The sequence below is a fragment of the Psittacula echo genome (assembly GCF_963264785.1).
Source record: "Psittacula echo genome assembly, chromosome: 28".
Lineage (NCBI taxonomy): Eukaryota > Metazoa > Chordata > Aves > Psittaciformes > Psittacidae > Psittacula > Psittacula echo.
Genome location: NC_137763.1, coordinates 2,081,838 through 2,098,861, shown reverse-complemented (window position 1 = coordinate 2,098,861; position 17,024 = coordinate 2,081,838). Strand labels below are relative to the sequence as shown.

Here is a 17,024-nt window from a genome sequence, read left to right as displayed (position 1 = left end):
ATGATGCACCCGGGTACCGGGGTCTGGGTACCAGGGCCCGTCCTGGTCCCCATCAGGCGCTGTCCGTGGTGCTGACACTGCCCAGGGGGATGGTGACCTCCTTGTCCTTGAGGTGTCCGGCTCTGGGGTACCAGGGGGAGAGAAAGCCCCAGACCTTCAGGGTTTGAACCCAAAACCTTCGTCCCTTCCAACCCTGGGGCCTCCCACCCTTCCTCACCCCAACCCCTTCATCCCTTCCAACCCTAAGTTCTTGGTCCCATCCCACCCCAAACCTTTATGGATGGATGGACAATGGATGGGTTGGAGCTTGGGGCCCTCCCAAGGGTCAGTGGGGTTTGAGTTACGTCAATGGGGCTTGAAGTGGGTCAATGGGGTCTCATCCAACCCTGAGACACACACCCCCCCCCAGCCTCTTTGCCCCAGTGAGGAGGGTTCCCTTCTCCTGGCCCCATGGTGGTGCCCAGGCCCCAATGGCTCCTCACCGCATCTCCACGTCCGCCACAGTCTCGGGTAGGGGCAGGCTCCGGGTCTCGGGCAGGAAGTGGGTGGCCACGGCCGACACGATGGGGGCAGCCCCATAGATGAGCAGGGGCAGCAGCGGGTTCACGTCGGCCGCCATGCGCACGAGGGGGGCCACCATGCCCCCGACACGAGCCATGGAGCCCCCCAGGCCCAGCCCCGTCTGCCTGTGCCACCGGGAGACAGGGGATGGAGGATGGGGGTCAGTGAGGGAGGGATGGAGGGGTTGATTGGGGTTGGATGGATGGAAGGATTAAGGGTTGGATGGATGGAGCAGTTGAGTGATCGATGGAGAGGTGGATGGATGGGCTGAGGGGTTAATGATGGATGGAGAAGTTGAGGGATAGGTGGATGAAGAGGTGGTTGAATGGATGGAGGAGTTGGATGATGGATGCATGATGGATGATGGATGGATGGGATGATGGATGGATGATGGATGGTGAATGGATAATGAATGGATGATAGATGATGAATGGATGGGATAGTGGAGGATGGATGGATGGATGGATGGATGATGGATGGATGGATGGATGGATGAATGGATGGATGATGGATGGATGAAGGATGGATGGATGATGGATGGATGGATGATGGATAGATAATGAATGGATGGATGATGGATGGTGGATGGATAATGGACGGATGATAGATGATGGATGGATGGGATAATGGATGATGGATGGATGGATGGATGGATGGATGGATGGATGGATGATGGATGGATGGATGATGGATGGATGATGGATAATGAATGGATGGATGGATGGATGATGGATGGTGGATGGATAATGGACGGATGATAGATGATGGATGGATGGGATAATGGATGATGGATGACAGCGATGGCTGGTGCATGACCGTTGGCAGTCAGTCTGTGGTGCCCCCAGCCCTGCAGGTGTCAGCACCCACCTGATGACGGTGGGGAAGAGCTCTCCAGTGTAGATGTAGGCGCAGTTGAAGGATGCGGCCAAGGAGCCCTTCCCCAGCACAGCCAAGGCCATTCTCAGCACCCGCAGCTCTGCACGGGGGGGGAAGGTCTCAGCCTGACCATGGTGAGTTCACCCTGGCCCTGCATCTGCTGCCCCCCGCAGCCCCCATCCTCACCCCTCCCTCACCTCCCCTGAGGCGCCAGCAGCCACCCATCACCCCTTATCCCTGCATCCCATCATCCCACCTCCATCTCAGCAGCCCCTGGTCCTCCGGCTTCTCTCTCTACCCTTCTACCTCCATCCCATTGTCCTCCATCCCATTGCCTTTCATCCCTCCCTCTATCCCTCCATCTCTTCACCCCTCCATCCCATTGTCCTCCATCCCATTGCCCCCATCCCATTGTCCTCCATCCTATTGCTCTCCATCCCATTGTCCTCCATCCCATTGCTCTCCATCCCATCCTCTTCCATCCCATTACCCCCTATCCTTCCATCCCATTGCTCTCCATGCCATTGTCCTACATCCATCATCCTCCATCCCATCATTCTCCATCCCTCCATCCCATTGCCCTCCATCCCATCCTCTTCCATCCCATTACCCCCTATCCTTCCATCCCATTGCTCTCCATGCCATTGTCCTACATCCATCATCCTCCATCCCATCATTCTCCATCCCTCCATCCCATTGCCCTCCATCCTTCCATCCCATCAGCCTCCATCCCACCCCACGCACCGCTGGGCACGGCGCTGTTGGCCAGGATGCAGACCCCAGCGAGCGCCAAGGAGCCTCCTTGGGCCACCCTTCGGCCGAGGCCACCGATGACCAAGGCCGACACCAGCTTGGCCGGGATGTCCACGGCGCCAAAGAGCAGCTGGCTCAGGTACACGTCCACCCCGAAGCCCTGCAGGTCCATGGCCAGCCCATAATAGGCAAAGCTGGTGGAGAACCTGCCCCAAACCCAATGGTCCAAAGAGTCATGGAATGGGATGGGTTGGGAGGGACCTTAAAGCTCCTCCAGCTCCAACCCCTGCCATGGACGGGGACACCTTCCATTAGACCAGGGTGCTCCAAGCCCCATCCAACCTGGCCTTGGGCACTGCCAGGGATGGGGCAGCTTCTCCATGGCGGTTCCGCAGCACCCCAACCATGAAACCCACCGGCTGGGACAGAAGACCACCAAAACCATTGGGTTTGGCCTCGGGTGGCGTTTGACCCCAAAAAGGTACTTATAGCCCCAAAAAGGGGAGGTTTGCCCCCAAAAAGGTGGTTCCCCCCCAAAACATGTGGGGTTTGCCCCCAAGAAAGGGGAGATTTCACCCCTGAAAGGTGGATTTTGCCCCAAGAAGATTGGGTTTGATGCCAAAAAGGTGGGGTTTGGCCCCAGAATTGTGAGGTTTGCCCCCAAAAGGTGGGGTTTGCTCCAAAAAGGGGGATTTTGCCCCCAGAAAGATGGAATTTGCCCCCAAAAGGTGGCGTTTGCTCCAAGAAGCGGGATTTTGCCCCCAAAAAGGTGGTTTTTGCCCCAATCCCCCCCCACTTGCCAGACAAAGGAAACTCCGCACGACACCGTCCTCATTCCAGGTGTCCGGAACAGCGCGGCCACGGCTCCCCCCGGCACCTGCGGCTCCTGGAGCCCCAGAGCCTGCAGTGCCTGTGGAGAGCGGGATCCATAGGGATCCATAGGGAACCACAGGGATCCAGGCCTCGGGGGTTGATGGGGAGCTGGGTACTGGGATCTGGGGTGGGGGGATCTTGGGAGGGATCCAGGTGATGTGGAGAGGATTGGATGGATTGGGAGGAGGGATCAGAGGGATCTGAGTGGGATAAAAGGGCTCTTTGGGGGGGTATCCAGGTGATGTGGAGGGGATGGGAAGGATCTAGGTGAGATCAGAGGGATCAAGGTGGGATCAGAGGGATCTAGGTGGGATCAGAGGGATCTAGGTGGGATATATAAGCAGTCCTGGAGGAGAGAGGGAGGGGGATGGTATCCAGGTGATGTGAGTAGGATCAGAGGGGTCAAGGTGGGATATAAGGGATCAAGGTGGGATCAGAGGGGTCAAGGTGGGATATAAGGGATCAAGGTGGGATATAAGGGATCAAGGTGGGATATAAGGGATCAAGGTGGGATATAAGTGGTCCTGGGGGTGTGGATCCAGGTGACGGGGGTGGGATCAGGGGGATGGGGGGGCTCTGGGGGTCCCGGCTCTCTCCGGTCACCTCCGGCTCCAAGCGGTCGCCCTCCTGCCTGCGGCCATTGACGCGCGCGGCGCAGCGCAGCCCGGCCAGGGCCTGGTGGGGCCGCCCCGCACTGAGCTGCCACCGAGCTGACTCCGGCAGCAGCCTGGGAGGGGGGACACCGGGATAACGGGATAACGGGATACAGGGATAACGGGATACAGGGATACAGGGATAACGGGATACAGGGGTAACGGGATACAGGGATACAGGGATAACAGGATACAGGGATACAGGGATAACGGGATACAGGGATAACGGGATACAGGGATAACGGGATACAGGGATACAGGGATAACAGGATACAGGGATACAGGGATAACGGGATACAGGGATAACGGGATACAGGGATACAGGGATACAGGGATACAGGGATAACGGGATACAGGGATAACGGGATACAGGGATACAGGGATACAGGGATAACGGGATACAGGGATAACGGGATACAGGGATAACAGGATACAGGGATACAGGGATAACGGGATACAGGGATAACGGGATACAGGGATAACAGGATACAGGGATACAGGGATAACGGGATACAGGGATAACGGGATACAGGGATAACAGGATACAGGGATACAGGGATAACGGGATACAGGGATAACAGGATACAGGGATAACAGGATACAGGGATACAGGGATAACGGGATACAGGGATAACGGGATACAGGGATAACAGGATACAGGGATACAGGGATAACGGGATACAGGGATAACGGGATACAGGGATAACGGGATAACGGGATACAGGGATACAGGGATAATGGGATACAGGGATAACGGGATACAGGGATACAGGGATAACGGGATAACGGGATACAGGGATAACGGGATACAGGGATAACGGGATAATGGGATACAGGGATACAGGGATACTTGGATAACGGGATACAGAGATACAGGGATAACGGGATACAGGGATACAGGGATACAGGGATAACGGGATACAGGGATAACGGGATAACGGGATACAGGGATAACGGGATACAGGGATAACGGGGTAACGGGATACAGGGATAACGGGATACAGGGATAACGGGACACTGGAATAACGGGATACTGGGATAACAGGACACTGGGATAATGGACACAGGGACATTGGGATAATGGGACACAGGGACATGGGGATACTGGGACACCAGGATAACAGGACACAGGGACATGGGACACTGGCCCATTGGGATAACGGGACACTGAGACACTGGGATAATGGGACACAAGGACATGGGCACACTAGGACACCTGGATAGCAGGACACAGGGACACAGGACACCGGTACACCAGGATAACGGGACACAGGGACACCAGGACATGGGGCCACAGAGACACCAGGATAACGGGACACAGGAGCACCGGGATGTGCCATACCAGGAGTAGAGGAAGAAGAGGCCGAAGGGCAGGGACACAGCGAGCTGCAGCCAGCGCCAGTGCGGGAGCGCGAAGGCCACGGCCGCCAGCAGGAACTGCCCCAGGGTGTAGCAGTAGCCATTGATGGTGCCCACCACGGCCCGCGCCTCCGTCGGGATCCACTCCATGCCTGCGGGCAGGGAAGGGCTCTATCCCATGGGATAGCACTGGAGAGGGAGAGTCGGGGCCCTCCCAGTGGTCAACGGGGTTTGGATTGAGTCAATAGCGCTTGAGGGGGGTCAGTGGGGTTGGGTTGGAGTTTGGGGCCATCCAGTGGTCAGTGGGGCTTGAGTTGGAGCTTGGGGCCCTCCCAAGGGTCAATGGGGTTGGATTGGAGCTTGGGGCCCTCCCAAGGGTCAATGGGGTTGGATTGGAGCTTGGGGCCTTCCCAAGGGTCAATGGGAGTTGGGTTGAGTCAATAGGGCTGGAGGTGGGTCAAGGGGGTTGCATTGGACCTCAGGGCCCTCCCAGTGGTCAATGGGGGTAGGGTTGGGTCAGTGGGGTTGGGTTGGAGCTTGGGGCCATCCCAGTGGTCAATGAGGTTGGGTCAATGGGGTTGGGTCAATGGGGTTGGGTTGGAGCCGGGTCCCTCCCGTCCCCAGTGGCTCCATCCCAGCCCATGTCCCTGCTCACAGAGCGAGGAGGAGTTGAGGGACACCCCGGCCATGGCCAGGCCCGTCAGGAACCGGCCCAGGCAATAGAGGAGCAGCGTTGGGGCGGCCGCGGTGCCGGCGCCCGTCACCCCCAGCTGCAGGTAACACCAGGTCAGCACCGCTCGGCGCCCCAACCTGTCGGACACCGGCATGGACGTGGGTGATGGGGACACCGGGATGGGGACACCGGAATGGGGACATGGGGGTGATGGGGACACCGGGATGGGGACACGGGAATGGGGATATGAGTGATGGGGATGCTGGCATGGACATGGGTGATGGGGACACCAAGATGGGGATGCGGGTATGGGGACATGGGTGATGGGGACACTGGGATGGGGGCACAAGTATGGGGACACAGGTGATGGGAACATGGGTGATGGAGACACTGGGATGTGGACAGCGGGGTGGGACATCAGTGATGGGGATACTGGCATGGGGACATGGGGCACTGGAGATGTTTGGATGGAGTTTGTGGAGTGGTGGAGATACTGGGATGAGGGAGATGGGGTGATGGGGACACTGGGATGGGGGAGATGGGGCACTGGAGGTGCTGAGATGGAGTTTGTGGAGTGGTGGGATCACTGGGAAGGTGACACAGGGCATTTGGAACAGTGGGATGGGGAATATGGGCACTGGGAATACCGGGATGAGTGACTTAAGGACAGGAGGACAGAGCCACCCTGGGGACACCAGGGCTGGAGGGAGGAGAGGGCACCCCTGAGCATCCGCATCCCAGTTCCTCCCAGTTCCTCCCAGTACAGCCCAGAGGTGGCCACCTACTTATCAGAGAGGATCCCGAAGAGGCCAGAGCCCAGAAGGATCCCGGCCATGTAAATGGATTGAGCCACTTGCTTCAAGGTCTTGGACTCACACACCAGGTCCCACTGCCACCAGGAGAGGACAGGGGAGTCACCACTCAGCCCCATGGCTCCTCCCCATCCCCTTGGTGGTGGTGGTGGGGGTCACCACAGGGCACCTCAGTCACGATGGTGTGAGCGAAGGCCCCGTCGCGATAGGTCCAACCATCACGACAGGGCTCGGTGGCCGCAGCGCTGCCGTTGGCCGTGGCGTTGGCCTCCAAGAGGTGCCATTGGGGCTCCACGTAGCGGTGGCAGCGCTGGGGCTGCCGGTGGCCGTCGGTGGGGATGGAGACGAGGAGCGGGAGGTCCCCGGTGCGGCAGTGGTGGTCGGGGACACCGGCGGTGAAGTTCTGGAGGAGGTTGTGGCTGGCCAAGAGGACCAGCGGCACGGCCAGCGCCGCCACGTAGCTCACCTGGAAGCGGCCCATCCCGCCCAGGCGGGCCAGCAGCGCCGGGAAGGACATGGGGGGATGCGCTGGGAAGGGGGGAGGCTGGGTCAGGTGGAGGTGGGGAGGGGAAGAGGTTGAGGGATGGACAAGGGATGGGTTTGGGATGGCCAAGGAATGGCCAAGGGGTGGTCAAAGGATGGCTGAAGGATGACCAAGGGATGACCAAGGGATGGGCTTGGAATGGCCAAAGGATGGCCAAGGGATGGGCTTGGAATGGCCAAAGGATGGCCAAGGGATGGGCTTGGAACGGTCAAGGGATGGTCAAAGGATGACAAAGGGATGGTCAAAGGATGGCAAAGGGATGGGCTTGGAACAGTCAAGGGATGGTCAAAGGATGACAAAGGGATGGTCAAAGGATGGCCAAGGGATGGTCAAAGGATGGCAAAGGGATGGGCTTGGAACGGTCAAGGGATGGTCAAAGGATGGCCAAGGGATGGTCAAAGGATGGCCAAGGGATGGTCAAAGGATGGCAAAGGGATGGGCTTGGAACGGTCAAGGGATGGTCAAAGGATGACCAAGGGATGGCCAAGGGGTGGCTGAGGTGGGGCTGGAGGAAGAAGTGAGGGATGGATCTGAGGAAAGACTAAGGAGTGGATCTGTCAATCAGTCGATCCATTAATGGCTCTGTTGGTCGCTGTTGATCTGTTGGGGAGTTTGTCAATCTATTGAGCTATCAATGAATCCAAGTGGTCAATCCCAGCTTCTGCTGACCAATCCATCACTGACTATTTCTTGCTATCAGCTTGGGCCCTCACTGCTCCTCCCATTAGCAATCAATCATCAATCAATCAATCAATCAATCATCAACCAATCATTCATCATCAATTGATCATCAATCAATCATTAATCAATCATCAATCAATCATCAACCAATCATTAATCATCAATCATCAATCAATCATCTATCAATCAATCTCCTCCTATCCCATCTCCCAGCCCCTCTCCATCAGTCCACTCCCCCCGGCTCTGGGCTCCCCTCTCTGCCCTCTCCCTGTGTCCAGCTCCATCCGTGTCCATGTGTCCCTGTGTCCATGCCCCCATGTCCTTCCCTTTACCCCACCCACACTGCTCTGTCCTTCACCCGTCATTCAAGCCATTGGTCAATCAATGGATCAATGGATCAATCAATGGATCAATATTTCACCCCCCCCCCATTGACTCCTCAACTGCTCCATCACCTCTCAGTGACTCTTTGGCCTATTTCTCCTCATCAATCATTGACTGATCATTGATCAATCTCCTGATCAGTCTCCAGCATCTCTATTGACCCATCCAGGTGTCTATAACTGATAAACTGATCAATAATCTATCCATTGATCCATTTATTGCTTCATCATCTGTCTGATAGTCAATGGATCAGCCTGAATCTCCCATTGAGCAGGCTATTGACCTTTAATCAACTGATTGATTGATTGACCTTTAATCTACTGATCCATCTCTCATCCTCTCTGTGTTGATCAAGAGAATCTATTGATCAGTGGCCTTCCTCTATCTATTGCCAGCTCTATCAGTCTCTATTGATCCATGTATCAACCTTCATCTCTTGATTGATCAATCTCTTTAATGTCTCCATTGATCCATCAGTTGAGGTTTAATCCTTCCATTGATCGATCAGCTGAGGTTTAACCTCTCATTGATCAGCCTTTCCCTCCACTGATTGATCTATTGATCCCCATTGACCTCTCTCCCAACCACCACTCACCTCTCCGTTGCTCCCACTGTCCCCGGCCTTCTCCCAGCTCCTGATCCCACTTCCTGGAGCCGTCTGCTGGCACCTACTGACCCATGGCCCGTCCCTGCCCCTGCCCTTGTCCCTGCTCCTATTTAAATCCACCTCCATTCCCGGTTAACGTTTGACTCCATCAGGATCAGACCCCGCTATGGGTCACTGGAAACCATCATCCAGGGATGTCCAGTGGCTCCCTGGGCACCCCCCATCCTCTCCCCTGATCCCAGCCAGATGGGACCCCCTCCCCTCCTGCTGCCGTCACCATCCAGGGTGGGGGGTGATTGATAGGGCCACATTCCTGAACCAGATCCTGGGAGCCCCTTGGACCGGAGGCAGTGGGAAGCAGCGGAACGTGACAGGATGGGTCAGTGAGCAGGGACACAAGCCAGGAATGGAGCCGGAGACTTGGGATACCTGGTGCTTGGGATGCCGGAATCCTGGGATCGCAGGTCCCCTGGGTCCTCAGGACATTTGGACACACAGATTCCAGGAAACCTGGGTCCTTGGGATACCCGAATGTCTGGCACCAGGACACGTGGGCATCAGGATGTCTGGGCATCTGGATGCTTGGGTCTCTGGGATCCTTTGGTCCTTGGACATCTGGATTCCTGGGTCATCGGGATGTCTGGACACCCAGATGCCTGGATTCCTGGGATCCCTGGGCACCTGGATCCCTGGGTTCTTGGGACATCCAGGCATCCCAATGCATCATCCATCCATCCATCCATCCATCATCCATCCGTCCATCCATCCATCCATCCATCATCCATCCATCCATCCATCCATCCATCCATCCATCCATCATCCATCATGAGGTCCCCACCGATCCAGAGGCCACGATGCCACCAGGAGAGTCATGGAGGGGATGGATCCCACCCCAAAACTGCTCCTCACCATCCCCTCAGGCTCCTCACCCCACCAGGACCAAGCCCAGACAGCTCTGGGTTGGGGTCAATGCTTGGGTAAATTATTGGGTCAATAGGTGGGTCAATGGTTGGGTCTATGGTTGGGTTAATGGATGGGTCAATGGATAGGTCAATGGGTGGGTCAATAGGTGGGTCAATGGGTGGGTCAATGGGTGAGTCAATGGGTGAGTCAATCCGTGGGTCAATGGGTGAGTCAATGGGTGGATCAATGGGTGAGTCAATGGGTGGGTCAATGGGTGGGTCAATGGGTGAGTCAATGGGTGAGTCAATGGGTGGGTCAATGGGTGAGTCAATGGGTGGATCAATGGGTGGGTCAATGGGTGGGTCAATGGGTGGGTCAATGGGTGAGTCAATGGGTGGGTCAATGGGTGAGTCAATGGGTGAGTCAATCCGTGGGTCAATGGGTGAGTCAATGGGTGGATCTATGGGTGAGTCAATGGGTGAGTAAATGGGTGAGTAAATGGGTGAGTCAATCCGTGGGTCAATGGGTGAGTCAATGGGTGGATCAATGGGTGGGTCAATGGGTGAGTCAATGGGTGGGTCAATGGGTGGGTCAATGGGTGGGTCAATGGGTGAGAAAATGGGTGGGTCAATGGGTGAGTCAATGGGTGGATCTATGGGTGAGTCAATGGGTGAGTAAATGGGTGAATCAATCTGTGGGTCAATGGGTGAGTCAATGGGTGGGTCAATGGGTGGGTCAATGGGTGGATCTATGGGTGAGTCAATGGGTGAGTCAATGGGTGAGTCAATGGGTGAGTCAATGGGTGGGTCAATGGGTGAGTCAATGGGTGAGTCAATGGGTGGGTCAATGGGTGGGTCAATGGGTGAGTCAATGGGTGGGTCAATGGGTGGGTCAATGGGTGGGTCAATGGGTGGGTCAATGGGTGGATCTATGGGTGAGTCAATGGGTGAGTCAATCCGTGGGTCAATGGGTAGGTCAATGGGTGATTCAATGGGTGGGTCAATGGGTGAGTCAATGGGTGGGTCAATGGGTGATTCAATGGGTGATTCAATGGGTGGGTCAATGGGTGGATCTATGGGTGAGTCAATGGGTGATTCAATGGGTGGGTCAATGGGTGGGTCAATGGGTGGGTCAATGGTTGACATCTGGAGTGTGGTTTTGGGATGACTTCCAGATGACTCCAGCTGCCAAAGTGCAGGCAGGGACAGCACAAAGGTGGTCGAGGAGGACATGGGCCACCAAGCACCACCAAAGGGTCTCTAGAACCGAATCCATCGGCAGAACTTCCCACCCCTCATGGGGACCCCAAAGAACCACCCAAAATGGGGCAGAATTGGGGCAAATCATCACTGGGTTTGTTCTTCTGCAGGGTCGCAGTGTGGAGGGGGAGAAGCAGCTTTTGGAGAGGACCCAACCTTCAGGTGGGTGCCTTGAAGGAGATGGGGCCAGGGGGAGCTGCTGGCGCTGGCCATGGGGTGGCCTCCATTGGGTTAATGTTCAGCTGGGGCAGTGGGCAGGAGGTGCCGGAGGTGGCCCCGGCGCGGGTCAGCGCGTGGGCACTGGGTTAATCTTTGATGGGCTCAACCCAAGCAGGGCTTTGGTGGGGCCAAGGGACACGTTGGAGATGGGAGCAAGGGCCAATGGGGGGCAATAGGGGAAGGGGCACCATGGGGGGTGGCTGGAGGTGGGGGTTGGCACTGGAGAGGTCCGAGACCTTCTCAAGGGGTTGGGGACCTTTTAATGGGACAAGAGTTGGAGGGTTTGGGGCTCTTGGGTGTTGAATTGATGGAGGTGACCTCCAGTGTGGTGGTGGTGGGCAGCAGGGACATGGTTCTTGGGCATTGTCTTATTGGAGGCAGCCTCAGGGACACGGTTCTTCATCATTGGCCAATCGGAGGTGACTTCAGGGAGAAGATGATGAGGTGCTGTGGAAGGTGACCCCCAAGAAGAGGGTTCTTGGGCACCATCTTCTTGGAGGTGACTTCAGGGACACAGCTCTTGGGCACTGTCCCATTGGAGGTGACCTCTGCGGTGGTCACTGGGTGTCATCCAAGTGGAGGTAACCTCAGAAACACCCCGAGCCGTTGTCCCCACCAGAGCTGCTTTATTGCTCCAAGGACTCCTCCGTCCCCGTCCCCAGCTGAGGATGGGGGGGCCCATTGGGCGGTGCAGGGCACTGTGTCCCACCACCCACCATGGGCCCTCAGGGCTCCTTCTGCGGCGCCTTCTCCTGTGGCTCCAATGGGATCTTTTCCTTGGGGTCTTCCTTGGGCTTCCGCTTGGCCCTGGGGGAGGAGGAGGCTCCATGGACGTGACAGGGGCCAAGTCCAGTGCCTGCCCATCAGAAGCTTCTGGCACTGGGGCTTCTGCCGAGTCACCCGTCCAGTGAGCCTCAACACAGCCGTGTGTCCATCCATCATCCATCATCCATACATTCATCATCTATCCATCGTCCAGGATTTATCATCCATCATCCATCCATCCATCCATCCATCCATCCATCCATCTATCCATCCATCCATCCATCCATCCATCCATCCATTCATCATCCATCATCATCCATCCATCCATCCATCCATTCATCATCCATCATCATCCATCCATCAATCATCCATCCATCATCCATCCATTCATCATCCATCATCATCCATCCATCATCCATCCATCATCCATCCATCATCCATCATCATCCATCCATCATCCATCCATCATCCATCCATCATCCATCCATCCATCCATTCATCATCCATCATCATCCATCCATCATCCATCCATCCATCATCCATACATTCATCATCCATCATCATCCATCCATCATCCAGGATTCATCATCCATCATCCATCCATCATCCAGGATTCATCATCCATCATCCATCCACCCCTCATCCCCTCTCACCTGCTCTCCACCTCCTGGATGCTGTCTGGCAGGGGCATGTTGAGTGTCTCCGGAAGGAACGCAGCCACCGCGGCCGCCACCACTGGGAACACCCCATAGACCGCAGGGGGCAGGAGGGGGTAGGACTCATCCAGCATCTTCACCAGCGGTGCCACGATGCCACCGACACGCGCCATGGTGCTGCCAAAGCCCAGCCCCGTCTGCCTGCAGCCAGCATGGGACAGGGACACCAGGGTCACCCATAGGAGGTGGGACAGGGATGCCCGGTGTCACCCATGGGTGCTGGTACCTGATAGGGGTGGGGTAGAGCTCGGTGGTGTAGAGGAACACGCAGTTGAAGGAGGCTGAGAGGCAGCCCTTGCCCAGCACCGCCAGCGCCGTGCGCAGCGTCTGCAGCTCTGTGGGACATGGACATGGATGGATAATGGATGGATGATGGATGGATGGATGAATGATGGATGGATGATGGATGGATGGATGGATGATGGATGGATGATGGATGGATGATGGATGGATGGATGGATGGATGGATGGATGGATAGATGGATGGATGGATGGATGGATGATGGATGGATGGATGGATGGATGGATGATGGATGGATGATGGATGGATGGATGGATGGATGGATGGATGGATGGATAGATGGATGGATGGATGGATGGATGGATGGATGGATAGATGGATGGATGGATGGATGGATGGATGGATGGATAGATGGATGGATGGATGGATGGATGGATGGATGGATGATGGATGGATGGATGGATGATGGATGGATGGATGGATGGATAGATGGATGGATGGATGGATGGATGGATGGATGATGGATGGATGGATGGATGGATGGATGCAGAAGGTGCTTAATTCAATGGCTGGAGAAGGGAGTGACGGGTGAGGAGCAAACGACAGCTGTGTGACCCACAGGTAGGGACATCAGGGGCTGGACCAGGCCCTGCAGAAGGTCCCATTGGCCCACGCACTTACCTGAGGGCACAAAGATGTTGGCAATGATGGCCAAGCCTGCCAGGAAGAGTGCGACCGCGAGGGACAGCCGCCGGCCCACATAGCTCAGTGAGATGGTCACCAACACCTTGGCTGGGAAGTCCACAGCGCCGAAGATCACCTGGATGAGGTAAATGCTGACCCCGAAGTTCTGCAGGTCCATGGCCAGCCCATAATAGGAGAAACTGATGGAGAACCTGGAGCGGGGCAGAGGGATGGACCTTGAGTTGGTGGCACAAACCTGGGGTGTCACTGTGGGGTGGGAGCTGAGGTGGGGGAGCTGAGGGTGGTGGTGCCATTGGATGGCTGGATTCACTGACTGTCCAATTGTCCATCCATCCATCATCGATTATCTGTCATCTACCCATCATGCATCCATCCATCCACCCACCCACCCACCCAGCCACCCCCCCATCCATCCATCATCCATCCATCCTCCATCCATCCATCCTCCATCCATCCATCCATCCATCCATCCATCCATTGTCCATCCATCCATCCATCCATCCATTGTCCATCCATCCATCCATCCATCCATTGTCCATCCATCCATCCATCCATCCATCCACCCACCTATCCATCCATCCATCCATCATCTATCCATTGTCCATCCATCATCCATAGTCCATCCATCATCCATCCATCCATAGTCCATTCATCATCCAGCCAATCATCTATCCATCATCCATCCCTCACCAATCCATCATCCATCTTCCCTCCATCCCTCATCCCTCCCTCCTCCTCCTTCCCCAGCCCCACCAGACGATGCAGAGGCAGAAGAAGATGTGGCGGATGACGGGCGTCCGGACCAGGTCAGAGATGGTGTAGGAGGCCTTGAGCCCAGCCAGCTCCTCCTTCATGTGGGACCTCAGGATCTGGAGGTGGGGGGTGCACAATGGGACACGCTGGTGGGGACAGGGGTGGGAAACCAGGACCCCCCCTCCACCACGGGGCCACCAAACCTCCACTGTGATCTTCTCCCCTTCCTCCTTCCTCCCGTTGATCCTGGCCACGCGCTGCAGGACCTTCACGGCCGCCTCGGCCTTGCCCGAGAGCACCAACCAGCGCGCGGACTCCGCCAGCCACCTGCGATGGGAGGAGATGATGGGGCCCTGGAGCCATCACTGCGTCCCCACTGTATCCCGCTGCATCCTGCCTCATACCACCGCATCCCACCATGTCCCAATACGTCCCACTGCATCCCACCACCTCCCACCTCATCCCACTGCATCCTGCCTCATCCCACCACATCCCCATGGCCACCAGTGTCCTACCAGGAGTAGAGGAGGAAGCCGAAGAAGGGCAGGGACACGGTGAGCTGGAGGCGGCGCCAGTGGGGCACAGCAAAGGCCACCCCTGCCAGCAGGATCTGGCCCAGGGTGTAGGCGAAGCCGGTGATGGCCACGGTGACGGCGCGGTGGGACGTGGGGATCCACTCCACCACTGCGGGGACACCGTGACACAGCAGGGCCTGGGCATGGCCAATGGGGCCAGCCATGGCAGGGGGGGGCAACACCCATAGGGCAGCCCAGACATGGTCACTGGGACAACCCAACCCATGGCCATTGGGGTGTCCCCATCCATGGCCATTGGGGTGTCCCCATCCATGGCCATTGGGGTGTTCCCATCCATGGACATTGAGTTGTCCCCATCCATGGACATTGGGTCATCCTCATCCATGGCCATTGGGGTGTTCCCATCCACAGCCATTGGGTCATCCCCATCCATAGACATTGAGTTGTTCCCATCCATGGCCATTGGGTCATCCCCTTCCATGGCCATTGGGTCATTTCCATCCATGGCTATTGAGCTGTTCTTTCAATAGCCATTGGGTTGTCCCCATCCATGGCCATTGGAAAATCCCCATCCATGGCCACTGGGACATCCCAACCCACGGCCATTGGGCTCATCCCCATTCATGGCCATTAGGTTGTGCCCTCCATAGCCATTGGGTTGTCTCCTCCATAGTCACTGGCACATCCGAACCCATGGCCATTGGGCTGATCCGATCCATGGCTATTGAGTCATCGCCATCCATGGCCATGGCAACATCCCCATCCATGGCCATGGGGATGTCCCCCCTGTCCCCTGTCCCTCACCCAGGCAGGCGATGCTGAGCCCGAAGCCGGACAGGGCCATGCCACCAGCGAAGCGCAGGACGCAGTAGGTCGCGTAGTTGGGGGCAAAGGCAGTGCAGGTCCCCATCACCCCCAGCTGCAGGTAGGACCACATCAGCATGGCCTTGCGCCCGAACCTGCAATGGCAGCACTGGGAGCCACTGGGAGCCACTGAGAGCCACTGGGTGCTGGGTGGCCAATGGCCAAGGGAGAAACTGAGGCCCCAGGGGGGTTCTCATCACCTTTACCTGTCCGAGAGGCCCCCCAGGACAAGGGCACCCACCAGGACCCCGGCCATGTAGATGGACTGGGCCATCTGCCGGAGCTGCCGGTAGCTGCAGACCAGGTCCCACTGCAGGGATGGGATGAGGTGAGGTCCTGCTCTGTTCTCTTCTCCATTCATCATCCATCATCATCCATCAATCATCCATCAATCATCCATCAATCATCCATCATCATCCATCCATCATCCATCCATCTATCCATCCATCCATCCATCCATCCATCCGTCATCCATCATCCATCCATCATCCATCCATCCATCCATCCATCCATCCATCCATCCATCCATCATCCATCAATCATCCATCCATCCATCATCCATCCATCCATCCATCCATCAATCATCCATCCATCCATCATCCATCCATCCATCCATCCGTCATCCATCATCCATCCATCATCCATCCATCCATCCATCCATCCATCCATCCATCCATCATCCATCCATCCATCCATCCATCATCCATCCATCCATCATCCATCCATCCATCCATCATCCATCCATCCATTCATCATCCACCATCCATCCATCACTCATCCATCATCCATCCACCATCCCACCACCTCCATCCCCCTCACCCCACAGCCCCATCCTCCCCATCTCCACCATCCCCACACTCTTCCTCCCCTATCCCCCCCCCGGACACCGTTGCCACCCCCCCACGCCCATGTCCCCACCTCGGTGACAATGGTGGCCACGTAGGTGCTGCGGTCGTACTCCCACCCATCGGCACAGGGCTCGGTGAGCCGGGGCCCGGCGCTGCCGTTGCCGGGGGTTGAGGCCACGTAGCGCAGGCAGGACCCCACGGTGGCCTCGAGGGTGCTGTTACCCCCCCTCAGGGTGCCATTGGTAGGGTCCGAGGTGGCACCCGGAGCCCTTGGGGTGGTGTTGAAGGGGCCGGGGCCGGGGGGGAGGCGGCAGCGGTGGGGGGGGACGGCGGCGGTGAAGTTCTGCAGGAGGTTGTGGCTGGCCATGAGCAGGATGGGCACCACCAGCAGCGTCGTCTGCAGCACCTGGAACCGGCCCAGGCTCCCGACCTGCGCCAG

General features: G+C 57.0%; 1 protein-coding gene across 1 annotated transcript; it reads right to left on the bottom strand.

Annotated features, from left to right (window-relative positions):
• Positions 1–52: 52 nt before the first annotated feature.
• Positions 53–16,026, bottom strand: LOC308230848 (uncharacterized protein; the record flags this gene model as incomplete). Its single annotated transcript, XM_080635808.1, is given in 22 exon segments — positions 53–122; positions 483–686; positions 1,429–1,537; positions 2,182–2,403; positions 2,406–2,458; positions 2,889–3,100; positions 3,667–3,790; positions 5,059–5,227; positions 5,731–5,885; positions 6,534–6,637; positions 6,730–7,088; positions 9,206–9,311; positions 9,706–10,936; positions 11,890–11,964; positions 12,576–12,779; positions 12,865–12,973; positions 13,561–13,775; positions 14,338–14,453; positions 14,541–14,664; positions 14,853–15,021; positions 15,678–15,832; positions 15,944–16,026. Coding segments are annotated over 22 exon segments (4,353 nt in total). The 5' UTR covers positions 16,012–16,026.
• Between the last annotated feature and the right edge of the window lie 998 nt (positions 16,027–17,024).